We start from the raw sequence: 15,391 nt of genomic DNA, 5'->3' as shown, positions 1-15,391 counted from the left end.
AAGGTACAGCTGTCAAAAAGTTACATCACTGATCTGTGATAGCACACTGCTTATCACAGGATGTCCAGTATAAAGATGCAGGCCTGAAGAAACAGCTAGATAGCTGAGAAACACGTTGTATTAAGAGCGTATTATGGCCTAGGCCAACAAGGCCGGTGCCTAGGGCAGCAGATTTTGGAGAGGCAGCACATCTGCCCTATCCTCTCTCTAAATGCCAGCACACAGTACAGTGAACGATAAAGTGCAGGCTTTTACAGAGAAGACAAGGCATGTGTGCTGATCAAGGTCACTCTTTAAAGGCAGTGCTCTTTTAAACCGTTGCTTCATTTAGAGCTGCCAGCATTTTTGCAGTAGAAGCGTTCTTGGTGAGAAACTTGCCCAGGGATATGCTTGCAAGGTGAGGCTGGAGGAGAAGACCTTGTGCTGATATGCTGCCTCCCCTTGTCAGTTGTGGTGGGTCTGCGAGCGCAGTGCTTATTGCAGGTCTTAGTAACTAACTGACTGGATGTGTCTGTGCACTGCTTAGATCAGCTTGTGATGTCTAATCATAAACTCTCAGCACTAATGTATGTTAGCTAGCTTTCTCTGCATTCATGAACCGACAGAGTAAATAGTAAATGGACACTTAAAAAGTTTCATCATTACTTGAATGATGGTAATTGCTGTATGTTGTTGCATGTAAAGGGCAGTGATTGTTTCAGTAATCATCAAAATAAAAATTGCGTCTACAACTCTTAAGCCAGTCTAGTTGTCTCCTAGTTAGGGAGGTGATATCCAAACCTCTCAATATGAATTAGGAAAAAAGCAGATATAGAAGTGCTTGCTGGATAAACACACACACATATATATATATATATATATATATATATATATATATATATATATATATATATATATATATATATATGTGTGTGGTTTAAGTTCCTATTGTATTTTGGAGAAAGAGGGTAAGTTATATAAAATGTTTTAAATAAGTGACCTATATAGGTATATAACACATATGTGGTACCAATTACTCCTCTATGTAGACTTGATATAATAAATATATTACTCAAGCATGCAGCAATATAATGGATAGAGGGCAATATTAAATGGATTATAAAATTTAAAAGCAATGTTTATTTGAGCAGTCAATGAAATGTTATACCATCAGAACCACATAAAACAAGAAAACACGCACAATATAAAAAACAATATATTTCTATAGAATATATTAAATATATATATATAGAATATATTGTAACCGGTTAACTAAAAAACCACAATAAAAATCTAAGATATCCTTTTGATTAATGTTTGGCTAAAAACATCTAAAAGCATTCATGAAAATATATAGAAACAATTCTGTGTACAAATAAAGAATAACTCAGCCAAGTTACGGCAAGATGTGATTTGATACAAGTTTGCCAGACGGAATTGTATAAAGTGGTATACTGGATTTAACCAATATTATTTTCTTATTGAATCGTCCCACGTCAATTTATAAAGTATCCACAGAGAGTTCTGATTAAAATCTCTTCGTTTTTAGGAGCTGGATATTTACATGCAATATGGTAGATATGCACAATACAAAACAAATATATACCACAAAGCTGCGCTTCTCAAAATTGGCCTCCATCAGCTTCCCTTACAGCGGACACAGACAGGACAAAAGGATCTCAGCAGGAAAAAATACAATTACATGCGATCCACGGCTCATCAGCTAGCCTGTAGCTGAAACGCGTTGATTGGGATTATCAACATTACTTGGAGTGTTACATCTAAGTACTCTACATTGGAGGTAAAAAACAGAGCGCTCTGTATATCGAAGACTAATCGATCCTCTATAGATTACTGGTGATAGCCGCAAGTGGACAGAATTGCCATTTGAAATATCTCTGATTTCCCGCTATTGCCATTGGACCACCCAGAATTCACGTGAACTGCGACATCGATCACAGCTATACAGGCACTCGATGAAGTGAACGCTGCAACAGGTAGCGGGGTCCAATTGAAGGCTGCAAGCGGAGGAAATCTACCTTCTGTGTATCGGTGAGTTTTACAATTGCATCTTCCACCGAGTAAGAAATATACACACCCACAGGCTATGATTGTTTAACATCACATACTAAGGCTACTAAACGGAATTGCATCCACTCCCTGAAAGTAACTTCATATCTACCATATTGCATGTAAATATATATAACCAAGCAGGAAATTGCACTCCCAATAACCAAAGTCCTTATGCCCTGGGTGCAGCAAACAAATAGATAAAAATGCAAGACAAGCGCACTCCAAGGGACTTTTCAAAATCACTTTAATCAGTGTCAACGTTTTCGGACGTAATATAGTCCGTCTTCAGACAAAAACACTTTTTTGTCTGAAGACGGACTATATTACGTCCGAAAACGTTAACACTGATTAAAGTGATTTTGAAAAGTCCCTTGGAGTACGCTTGACTTGCATTTATATATATATATATTCTATAGAAATATATTGTTTTTTATATTGTGTGTGTTTTCTTGTTTTATGTGGTTCTGATGGTATAAAATTTCATTAACTGCTCAAATAAACATTGCTTTTAAATTTTATAATCCATTTAATATTGCCCTCTATCCATTATATTGCTGCATGTTTGAGTAATATATTATATCAAGTCTACTTAGAGGGGTTATTGGTACCACATATGTGTTATATACCTATATAGGTTACTTATTTAAAACATTTTATATAACACCCTCTTTCTCCAAAATACAATAGGAACTTAAACCACACACACATATATATATATATTTTGTTTTTATCCAGCAGCTTTTTAGCGCTTCTCCTATATCTGCTTTTTTCCTAAGTGATTGTTTCAGTGTATTTCTTTCCCTTTTTCCCTCTCTTCCTCCCTCAACTCACTAACTCCCTCCCTTTTCTACCCTCCCCTTATTTTCTCTCCCTTCTTTCAAGGAGAAAATGGTATGAGATGCATGCAATTCAACCCACCTGTATGCAAGTGTTTTGCTAGCCCATTTTCTTTTGAATTGTTATGAAATTTGTTTTTATTTTTTTTTACACATAGACCCAAAAAATATTAAGGGGAAAAAAGGGCCAAAACCTTTTGGGGTGGGGGGGCAGCAGAATTTTGAGTGCCTAGGGCAGCACAAAACCTAAATACGCCACTGTGTTGCATGTATTTTAGACTATCTTATTAAATTGTTATTTAAGTAGTCTATCAGACTCAACCACTTGTTCTTAAATTTGGAGCACACCACCATTTTTTTTTTTTTTTTATTGGAACACCATCCCGGGAGACCCACTGAACTAGACAGCTGGGGTCTACAAAATCCAGCTTGCTTTGTTTGCACGACTTCATAAAGCAAACTTATATAGTTTATAATCACATCTTCTCTAAGACTGGTGTCTTGCCCTGTATCCTGGGAGCCAACACTTACAACAGTCAGCTGGAGAGTGCAAAAGCCCAGTCTGTGTTAAAGGATTACTTTCTGTTATAATTTTTAAGCTAAACAACTAACATATTAAAGTTAATAAACATTAATTAAAACCTACTTACCTATATTTTCTCCAAAACGAAGTTTCATAACGTTCTAAAAGTTATATATTTTATTCGCCGATGATGTCACGTTATCCTGCCCACTATTTTCAGCACTGCATGTTCAAAATACTTAAACCAATAACTTTGTGTTTAAAGCGCCATTTTGAAACCTAGGTATTGTAAACGGATTGGTACAGAGCAAAGGATACCCATGGAGTGGGTTTGGAAAACAATTACATTTGCAGACAAGAATTCTGATATACGGTAGAGATATGTTAATGAAATGCTATTGATAAAAAGCGTATTTGGGGTAGTTAGTTAGTAACAGGCATAGAAAATATTTACTTACAGTGGCCCTTTAAGTGCACTATATCACAGTGCATATTTCCTTTGTCAAACGAATTACTAATATGGCTACGTGTAGCAGCATTTTACTATTTTTGGCGTTGGATATATTAGTTTTAAAGTGCAACACACAAATATCTGGATTTGCACAGCTAAATATAAGAATCATTAATTTAATGAATATCTGAATAATTGTCACATTTACCTATAAGTAAGCATACCCCTGCAGTTCTACCCAGCAGTTTTAATGCCCCTTTAAAGGGTTAAAGAAACAAAAAAAATTGTTACAGCAGTTGTGAAGGGTCAAACTGGATCAGTGTAGAATAGGATCATGGAAATTAAAGTATTTTAGTTGAATTAAAATCAGAATGCTGCAATTGCTGATAGAAATAGCATTTCTTTACTGCCATCTTGTGGCTACATTTTATAACTGCAGTGTAAAATAATGCTGCAGAAGAAACATGGCAGGTCTGGAACAATTCTGTCATAGCCTGAGAACAAAGATTTAAAGGGATAAAGTTAAAAACTGAAATGGGCATGTCTTAAATTTTTTTGGTTCCTATGTTTGATATAGATTTTGTGAAGCACATATTACTTCTTTTGTAAAAGTTGAAGCACCGTGTATGTGCAGTGACATTGCAGCCTCACCCATGGCAAAGGCTCAATATATGTGTAAATAGTCTGGGAGAAAACATAGTACTTATTATTAGCACTCTTCCCTCAAAAACAAATCAATTAGAAAAAATGGCTATATATAAAACAGCCATTCACACTGGTAGAGATACAGCAGTTGAGAGTATATAAATAATGCGTAACAATTTATTCAATTACACTATGTAGACAGATGGAGACACACATAGATTATAGATCATGTATATTGCTTATTCGCAAACACAGAATACAAAAGGTCCCCTTGTGTGAGAGTCCAAAATTAACAGCCATCCTGATAGTTACCAGGTAGAGAAAGTCCCAAAACATTACCTCTCACTTAGGCTGTAAAAGCGAGAGTCCCAGCTCTAGTCAATGGATACAAATCCAGTAGATTGTAACTGTCCAGAAATGGTCCAAAAACTGAAAGCTTGTCAGCCCGTGGCTGTTCTCTGAGTAATTTGCATAAGCCACCATGCTACAGCTGGTGTACAAGCTAAGAAGCCCCCTCGCTCGATATCCGTATGCAATTAACTGCACTTTCAGTTAAAACTCTCCCCTTACGCTGTAGGCGTGACAGGGAGAAGCCAGACCAAACAACTGGCGTGCTTCCGGTACGCTAACACCTAGTGAGTACACCTGTCAAAATGCTGGTATATACGGTGTAAAATAAAGAGCGGGCAGTAAGCAAGCCTTTGTACTACCTGTTATGGAGCTGTATTTCAAAGCTCCTCAACTCGCACAAGTTGCTCTCTGCAGGACAAGCTGTGAATGGAAATTCACACAGGGGAACCAATGAAGATCACCAACTATTGTTTCACCATACAGCTTTGTCAGGGCTTGTCTTCCTGTATGGAGATAAGCTTCCTTAAATAGCAACATTTGTTGCAACTTCCCCCGGGAATCCTCTGCGTGAATTTTAGTTCCTTCCCTGTGCAAGATTGAAACATCAATGATTGGCAATATACTGATACAATTGTAGCTAGATCTTTGTGGCTCCATCTTTCATATGGACTACAAAAACAGAATATTTTAAACGCTCAATACTACTCAAATGTTTACAATACAGATTGGTAAATCACAATGTCTTTTACTGAGATTACTAACAATATATATTTAGAGAGAAAAACAGAAGTATAGGGGGGGTTATGCTAGGCTTAAAGGGCCACTGTAAGTAAATATTTTCTATGCCTGTTACTAACTACCCCAACTACCCTTTTTATCAATAGCATTTCATTAACCTATCTCTACCGTATATCAGAAATCTTGTCTGCAAATTTAATTGTTTTCCAAACCCACTCCGTGGGTATCCTTTGCTCTGTACCAATCCGTTTTACAATACCTAGGTTTCAAAATGGCGCTTTAAACACAAAGTTATTGGTTTAAGTATTTTGAACACTCAGAGCTGAAAATAGTGGGCAGGATAACGTGACATCATCAGCGAATAAAAGATATAACTTTTAGAATGTTATGAAACTTCGTTTTGGAGAAAATATAGGTCAGTAGGTTTTAATGTTTATTAACTTTAATATGTTAGTTGTTTAGCTTAAAAATTATAACAGAAAGTAATCCTTTAAGTGTTTAGTTAGTGTTGGTGAACATATTATAGTTCTTCCAAACAATACTAGGCATTACAGAAATAGGGAATACAAAAGTTCTTCATTGAGCCCCCCTGGGGCAAGAGTGTCTAGATTCAAAATCCAACAACTTTCATGTTTTAAAAGAATTTTGTCTAGATTGCTACCCCTTATTCCCAGCTTGACTTTCTCCATCCCTATTAAAGTGAAGGTAACTTTTGATGAATTAGTACCCGGTTTTTAATAATCCTATTAAAAACAAGGGCATTTTAATTCATCGAAATTGACATTTCACTTCTTTTCTTCAAAAACGTAACTTTTAATACTAGCAACCGCTCCAGCGATTCCCCCGGCCGTCGGAAGCTTCTGCATATGTCAGAAATGACAAATCCGGCTTCCTCCAATCACAGCTTCCTCCACCCCCCAGGGGAATCTTGGCCTGATTCAACGCCGTGATTGGAGGAAGCCGGGTTCATCATTTTGGACCCGCGAAGAGGGCTTGCGACGGGCGGAGGAAGAACTGGAATGGCTGCCAGGATTAAAAGCTAAGTTTTTGAAGAAAACGTGTGAAATGTCAATTTTGATGAATTAAAGTGCCCTTGTTTTTAATAGGAGAATTAAAAACCAGGCACTATTTCATCAAAATTGACCTTCACTTTAAGCTAAAGGTTTTGGGGGATGAATTGTGGAATTTCTTAAAATTTGTCCTTCAACAAATGATTCCAAGAGAATGAAGCAAAATTTGATAATAGAAGTAAATTGGAAAAGAAAAAAATTAAGATTGCATGTTATACCTAAATCATAAAAGATTTTTTTTGGCTTTCATGTCCCTTTAACACACACATTTATAAATATGACATGTATCAGAAGCAGTGCATTCAATTTTAGTCCATACTGAAAATTTCATAAGGTCCCCCCTTTTATTATTTTAAAGGGTACAAAGCATGTTGCACAGAGGTACAGTGTTGCTTTAGTAAGATTACAGTGCATCAATGTCACATGACTGAAACCAGTATTGCACAGGATACTCTGGAGGTATCAAAAATATTTTACAATGTCTCAACAGCTTTTTTTATTTTAATTTCGGTAAGTCACAGTTGAGGATAGTGTGTAAGTACCATAACTTTCAATAAACTTGGACATAATTCTTGTGTACAAAATTTAAAGCATATAAATGTCACACCGATATCAAGAAGAATCGCACTTTCAATATACAGCTGCAATATAAAAAAATTACGATTTGTTTACCAAAATGTATACATTTTCTGTAGTAAACAAAAAGAAATGTTCGGAGGTTAAAAAAACAAAAACAAACAAATTTTTTTTTTTTTTTTTTAATAAGAGACTGTATATAGAGATATTACAAAAATAATGTACATTTGCATACACAATAAGGCTGCAATAGTAGTATCAAAATAATACACATTTCACTGAAACTACAAATAAGACCTAAAATGTTCACACAGACAATCAAATAAAAGACAAAATACTTTAAAACTTTACTTAAAATAACGTAAAAAATAAATTCATATCGAATTAAAAAAAAAAAAAAAAAAAAAACGTGGTTAAATTTATCTTTAGATTTGTGGTGTTTATTTCCACTAATCAAAAACTAAACAGTCCAGAAGATTTTATATCTGTCTCATGATTGCACAGTCGTCTTCAATGCAGTTGTCATCTTAACTCACAAGACCCATATCTGGGAGGTTTGTCCGTAAATGACTAGCGACGCTGAAGAAGGAAAAAAAACAAAAAAATTAAATAAAGCAAATGAGCATTGGAAAGATGTGTCCTAGAAAGCTCATATAGCAACAAGCAACATTCAAGCACACATATGCATGGTTGCTCATTATATCCAAGAACCCACTTGATGTCAATGAACCTCTATCTTTAAAATAACATGCAGTGCATGTATACAACAAGAAACTATCACCTGCTGCACATACAGCCACCGATATTATGTCAGATATTTTATTTCTGTGGATAGCCATTTCTAAATACACAATAAAATTTTATTTTAATTAGGATACAGTTTATTACATACACATTAAAAGGACACTTTCATACACTAATAAAAAACACACTTTTTTATATTTAAAAAAACATTAAAATGGGACAGTCAACACCAGAATTTTTTTTTTTGTTTAAAAAGATAAATCCCATTTACTAGTTTTGCATAACCAACAGTTATAATACACTTTCTGTGATAATCTTGTATCTAAGCCTCTGCAAACTGCCCCCTTATTTCAGTTCTTTTGACAGACTTGCATTTTAGCCAATCAGTGCTTTCTCCTGGGTAACTTCACATACGTGAGCTCAATGTTATTTATATGACACACATGAACTAACTCCCTCTAGTGGTGAAAAATTGTCAAAATGCATTCACATAAGAGGCAGTCTTCAATGTCTAAGAAATTAGCATATGAGCCTACCTTGGTTTAGCTTTCAACTAAGAATATAAAGCAAAATTGGTGATAAAAGTAAATTGGAAGGTTGTTTAAAATTGCCTGCTCTATTCGAATTATGAAAGTTTATTTTGGACACGACTGTACATATCAAATATTTCCTAATCATACATATCAAATGGAACTTTGAGGCACTATCCAAATAAATGATAACATGAAAAAAACAACAATTAACATGAATTAGGATAAAAATATATAAATGGTTATGGAAATCAAGAAATTAATGTATAAATGGATACTCAAGTACTATATGCTCACTGGGTAATAAGGCAAAAAATCCATTAGTGAATAGGGATTAGCATTTGTAAAGTAGCTTGATTAAAGTGATAGTAAATCCTAGCTTTTGTGAAATGCTAGGATTTACCAATGCAAGAAATAAAAGGGGACTTTCAGATTAAAAATAAATAAATAAATAAAATTTAAAAAAAAAACGAAACTTTCATGATTCAGATGGGGCATGCAATTTTTAACAACTTTCCAATTTACTTCTATCATCAAATTTGCTTTGTTCTCTTGGTATTCTTAGTTGAAAGTAAAACCTAGGTAAGCTCAAATGCTAATTTCTATGCCCTTGGATGCCGTCTCTTACCTCAGTGCATTTTATAGTTTTTCACAGTTAGAGCTAGTTCACGTGTGCCATTTAGATAACATTTTACTCACTCACAAGCCATATTGCTTTGCTTTATCACGTCAAGAATCTGAAGGCTGCAGAAAAGTATACAGCTCTTTCCCAAACGCAAAGGACAGCATCATAAATGAGACAAAGGTGGAACTGTATTAAGTGTCGAGGTTGAAACGTAATAAGCACCAATTTAATATTCTCCATGAAACACACTTTCACAAACCTTGAAAAGTTAAGAGGAATGATAAAAACATGTAGCATGAAAAAGCCCCTAACAGTACCGACCGGGAGTATCCCAGTGCTGGCTCCAGGGGACACCAAGTAGTGTTCACTTTGTCAAGAAACTAGATGTGAACACTACTCGTGCCCGACTGAGCTGCACTGTGGGACAACGTTAGGAGAGAGAAATGAGATTTACATACACACACAGCCACCAATCAGTAGCTCCTGAGCCTACCTAGGTTTCTATTTCAACAAAGGATATCAAGAAACAAAACAAATATGCTTAATAGAAGTAAATTAAAAAGTTATTCAAAATCAAGAGCTGTTTGAATCGTAAAAGTAAAAAAATCTTTTTTTATGTCCCTTTAAATGTGAGTGCATTTCTTGGGAAAACTGAAATTGGCATTTTTTTGTATTACTACTCTTAGATCCGTGTGGTTCTGTTTCTACTACATTTTAGGGAACACTGTTCCAGTGCTGTGTCAATGCAGTTATAGCAGAAGAGGTGGATAAGACTGTAGCCAAACTGGTAAATAACTATATTTTATCATGTTATACTTTTCATTATTGAACATTTTATAGTATGTGATTTTTAGTTATTGTTTTATTGTAAACTGTGTTCTTTGTTTAAATGTATTGCATGAATTAGACCACAAAATGGAACTGGTGACTATTATTATATGCATCGCATTAAGGTACTCAGAGTAAAAGGGATATGAAACCCCAAAAAATGTACTAATTTAGAAAGAGCATACAATTAAAAAAATAAAAATAATTTCAATTTACTTGTGTTATAAAATTTGCTTCGTTCACATGGTATTCTTTGTTGAAGAGATACCTAGGTAGTTGTCTGGAGCCCTACATGGCAGGAAATAGTGGTGCCAATTAGTGTACTTGCAAATGAATATTTTTTGCAAAACGGCTGCCATATAGTGCTCCAAACACGGCTTCAGGGCTTATGCCCCTGCTTTTGAACAAAAGATACCAAAAGAACAAAGATAATTTGATAATAGAAGTAAATTAGAAAGTTGTTTAAAATGACACAATGTCTAAAGAATAATGAAAGAACAATTTGGGGTTTCATGTCCCTTAAATACTCTGTCGTTGTGTGGTGCAGTCTATTGGTGGAAAATCAGGGATGCGCAATTCCTATAGCCCGACGCCCGGGACATGCAGTTTCTGGTGCCGGGCATGTGCTTTGTTTTTTTTTTTTTACATTTAGCTCTGCTGCGGGCAAGCAGACCACAGCAGTACAAAAGCTTTTTTTTGGTGTAATTTTACTAGTGGCCAGCGGGAGTGCGAGAAGTGAACTTGAGGGCAGAGTCAGAGCAGTAACAGCAAATGTTTACAGCCCTGCGCAGGCTTCTGTAGAGAGGAGTGGGCAGTAGTTGGCAAATCTGAGCCTCAGTTTTAAGCACGCCTGCCCTAAAAACATGCAGCTGATAAAGTCTGCCGGTGTTCCGAGAAAGCTTAAAATTAAAGTTGCTGCTCAGATTTGCCAACTACTGCCCACCCCTCTCTACAGAAGTCCGCATGCAGGCTGTAAACATTTGCTGCAGTTGGACACACAGAGCAGGACAGATTTGACTTGGCCCTGGACATGAGGATAGTATACCGGTGGAGACGCTAATCCATCTTAATGGAAACCAAAAGCTACAGGCTGCTGTTATGCTGGTAATTGATTGCTTGCTAAAGTGAGGAAAACAGGAACCGATTCAGAAGCCGTCGCTGCCCTATTTCTGACATCATCAGCGCGCCAACGGTAGCAGAACTATACGACATTCTCGGTTTCTTGTTGGCATTGACTGCTTAGCACCCAACATGGAAGGAAAGAACAGTTTAGAAGTAGAGGGACCAAGTTTAGCCAGGGACATTCTACAGGGCAGTGAGTTTTCATAGTGATGAGGCTTATATGTGTTACAAACCAGCTCAGTTGTTGCTGAAAAATATAGAGCTGAATATTACATTTATATTGGAAAACTTGCTCAACAAGCTGCTCTCTGTATGTATACAAGGGTCAGGTTAAAACCTAAACATAATACTGCACTGCAGTTTTGAAGACTATGCATGGATATATTTTTTTTTTTTTATTTGAGAGCACCCGATGGTACTCCTGCCTCCCGGGTGAGTGTTATAACCAGATGCTCAGCACTGCAACTTCTCACTGGGTAACGTCTTCTTGTATTGCATCTGTTATACTATACTTTGGTGGTAATGATGATGACTACAGTGACATAATGTAGGTTATTTAACTACTGGGTTCAGCTGCTTTATTGCAATACTTTAGATTTATGGGTTACTGGTTACATTTCCAGTGGTGCTGGGATTGGGAGTTATTCATTATTCTTGCAATCTATAGGTATTTTGGAGATACTGACCACTGTTGCAATCTATAATTGTGGTTCCAGAAGGAATGGTTGTAAATCGAAACCGTTGTAAATTGAAACCCAGTTTATAATGTAAGTCAATGGGAAGTGAGGGAGATAGGTTCCAGGCCCCTCTCAAAATTGTCATAAGTAACACCTAATACATTATTTTTAAAGCTTTGAAATGAAGACTTTAAATGCTAAACAGCATTATAAACCTAATAAAATAATCACACAACACAGAATATATAATTAAACTAAGTTAAATGAACAAAAACATTTGCTAAACAGCATTATAAACCTAATAAAATAATCACACAACACAGACTTCACTTGCATTTTTCTGCAGTTATTTCTATGCATTCCAATCTGGACTGATTTATAGACAGGAAGATCTTGTTCCTTTGAAATCTGCTCGATAGCTCAGGTCTGGTTAAACTGATTAATTTCAGCTTGCTTGGCTTTGCTGCAACACAATCGGACAGCTCCACCTACTGGCTATTTTAATAAATGCACTGCTTCTCAATGCTTTTCAATAGCAGTCACATGACTGGAAAAAAAAGGTTGTTATTCTGAAACGGTGTAAATTGAACCATTGTATCTATGTAAATTATAAAGTTGCTTAAAGGGGAGAGTCAAGTCCAAAATAAACTCTCATAATTCAAATAGGGCATGGAATTTTAAACAACTTTCCAATTTACTTTTATCACCAATTTTGCTTTGTCCCTAGGTATTTTTAGTTGAAAGCTAAACCTAGGTAGGCTCATATGCCAATTTCTTAAACCTTGAAGGCCGTCTCTAATCTGAATGCATTTTGACAGTTTTTCACCACTAGTGGGCATATATGTGTGTGTCATATAGATAGCATTGAACTCCTGCACATGAAGTTACCTAGGAGCCAGCACTGATTGGCTAAAATGCAAGTCTGTCAAAAGAACTGATACAAGGTAATTACAGAGGTAAAACATGTATTATTATAACGGTGTTGGTTATGCAAAACTGGGGAATGGGTAATAAAGGGATTATCTATATTTTTAAACAACAACAAATCTGGTGTTGACTGTCGCTTTAAAATTGCATGCTCTATCTGAACCATGAAAGAAGAAAAAAAATGGGTTCAGTATCCCTTTAACTGGAAAGTTCAACATTTTATGCTTACCTGTTTCATTATGTCATCTCTAGTGGTAAAGTGTGGAGCATCTTCTACTTCTATGCCTTCAGCCATACTCATCACTCTTTCCAAAAGTTGATCACTATAGCTGACGAAGCAACAAAAGGCATTCAAATAAATGTATATTATTTTAGTCGTGTATATAGGTTTTGCCCAAAAATTACACTAGGCTGCTTGAGGCAGAAAAATAATAATTATATATCACATTTACATCAATATTAAAATATTCATATTTAGGACAGATAGCAACAAAGTTTTCAAATGACATAGCACAGGCAAACGAAGCTTCTATCAGACCAAACTCTCTAATAATGAGGTCTGTAGGTATATTACTACATTTAGAATCGGAAGCATATAGCAAGAATGTGTGTGCAAGTTTAGCATGTGCAGCTTATACAGCCACATATATATGTATTAATACAATGAAAAGTAAAGGGGTCATCCAGTAGCATACACACACACGCTGCATTACACCACGATCTGTACACATCAATCAAACGCATCACTGCAATATAAAGCAACACACTACAACGTGAATGTACTGATATTTTGTACGTCCCTAAATAAATGTAGTACGCTGAAGCATATACATAAAGGAGTATGGTGTCTTCAGCTAAACAAATCGACTACAGTTCAATGCCTCCACAACTCAATGTACATGCACACAATGTAAATATATATATACTCGCTTGTACCGGCAGCCCATGAAGACATGGTTCGCCCAAACCATAGACAAAGCCAGCAACAGGTCCATTTCGTTTTCCCCCTGGAAATCATCCAAATTCCGGAGCAGAAACTCTTCTCTAGCACGCCACTGCTTATCACTTTCGGAATAACTCTGAAACCTTTTCACAAACTTCGCCGCCATCTTCTGTATCAAAGAATTAACAAAACAGAACTTCCTGCTTCCGATTTCCTCTCTATAGTCAACACGCACTCTGACCTACGCTCTATCTCAAATTGCCTATTCTACTCTATGGTCCTTACACGCAATTTAATATTTACTGAAAACTTGTGCCTAGAGACAACTTGTCACGCCATGTTAGTGAGTTTGTATTTGCATGTAAGGCTCTTATTTTCAATTTTAATAACGAGGAACAGAAAACTTATAGGCGAGAAACATATGTATACGTTACACTGTGCAGGCGAAGTAACCCACGAACTGTGAGGAATAGATGGCTGCCAACTTTGAACTACAGATGATGCGGAAGTTAGCTCCTTATTCGGCCAGCTTCTTATTCGAAATTTGAAATTAGCTTACAATTCACCCAGCATTATATTCAAGCGAGCTTCTTTTCATGAAAGTAATTATTTATTAAACAATTAGCAAAGTTAATATGATATTATTAATCATGAAATTTGGCACCAAACATGACACCATAATTTCCATTCATTTCAATGGGAAATTCTAAATAAGCCAGGTACGAAGCTTTTACTCTTGGCTCACTCACATTTGTATTGTCTTATACTAATTGGGCATCCCCCTATATAAAAAGAAGTTAAAATTAGGTTGAGCCAAATGATATTGATTATATAATATGGCAACAAACTTGGCACCTTAGCATCCATGCATTTCAATAAAAAATTCTGAATAAGTAACCAAGCTTTTACTCTATTAAAACCATTTTGGCTCACTCACATTTGGCTTGTTCTATACTAATTGGGCATCCCTCTATATAAAAAAAATTAATCTTGCCTGAGCCAAATTATATTGATCATATATGGCACCAAACCTGCTACCCTAATTTCCATGCATTTCAAGGGGAGATTCTGAATAAGTAACTAAGCTTTTACTCTATTAAAACCATCTTGGTTCACTCACATTTGGCTTGCTTATACTAATTAGGCATCCCTCTATATCAGTGCTTTCCAAACTGTGTGTCGGGACACATTAGTGTGTCGGCAGCAGTGTGTAGGTGTGTCCCTGCTTCAGCACACTTTTTTTTAAATCTAATTTTTAAATTTTTTGGGGGGGGTTTCTGACTTTCCGCCTTCTTGCTACGCATATCACATGGTTGACACGTGATTGATACCTAGAGAGTCACAGTTCATCTTAACCTATTGCCGCAGCTCTGTGGGAACTGAAGATATCCCAATTGGAGGCTTTGGCAGCACATTGGCTCCTGACTGGATGTGTAGTCTCCTTAATTGGCTTGTGACTGCATGTGTAGTCAGTAAGTGCGACGGCAGTGTGTTTGCTGTGCGGGCAGTAGTCAATCGGACTCACCGAGAGTGGCAGCTTAAACGCTGAGCTGAAGTCAGTGAGGGTTTTTTTGCAGCTAGCTCCCAGTAGTGCGTTGCTGCTCCTGCTCTTGATATATGGATAGGAAGTGGAAGCTTAAAAATGTTTGCTGATGAAATCCGAGTGTCTTTATCTAATATTCCACCAAATATTCAGAAATTGTGTTCATCCCATCAACCTCATACATCCCATTAGAATAATAAGTAGCTATTG

General features: G+C 36.2%; 1 protein-coding gene across 1 annotated transcript; it reads right to left on the bottom strand.

The window, feature by feature from the left end:
• Positions 1–7,415: 7,415 nt before the first annotated feature.
• Positions 7,416–13,854, bottom strand: CDKN2AIPNL (CDKN2A interacting protein N-terminal like). Its single transcript, XM_053719859.1, has 3 exons — positions 13,632–13,854; positions 12,925–13,024; positions 7,416–7,821 (listed from the first exon to the last, which is right to left on the bottom strand). Exons 1-3 carry the CDS (start codon positions 13,802–13,804, stop codon positions 7,813–7,815), a joined length of 282 nt encoding a protein of 93 aa, XP_053575834.1. The 5' UTR covers positions 13,805–13,854; the 3' UTR covers positions 7,416–7,812.
• Positions 13,855–15,391: the final 1,537 nt, after the last annotated feature.

Source organism: Bombina bombina, chromosome 6 (genome assembly GCF_027579735.1).
Source record: "Bombina bombina isolate aBomBom1 chromosome 6, aBomBom1.pri, whole genome shotgun sequence".
NCBI classification, from domain to species: Eukaryota; Metazoa; Chordata; class Amphibia; order Anura; family Bombinatoridae; genus Bombina; species Bombina bombina.
The sequence above is the reverse complement of the archived record's forward strand: the minus strand, read 5'-3'. Positions and strand labels throughout refer to the sequence as shown.

What these genes read in the sequence shown, in the direction of transcription:
- CDKN2AIPNL (XM_053719859.1), bottom strand. Translation starts at nt 13,804, where the DNA reads ATGGCGGCGAAGTTTGTGAAAAGGTTTCAGAGTTATTCCGAAAGTGAT. An exon ending in CATGTCTTCATGGGCTGCCG is followed by an intron (nt 13,025 to 13,631) that starts GTACAAGCGAGT and finishes TTGCTTCGTCAG; the next exon opens with CTATAGTGATCAACTTTTGG.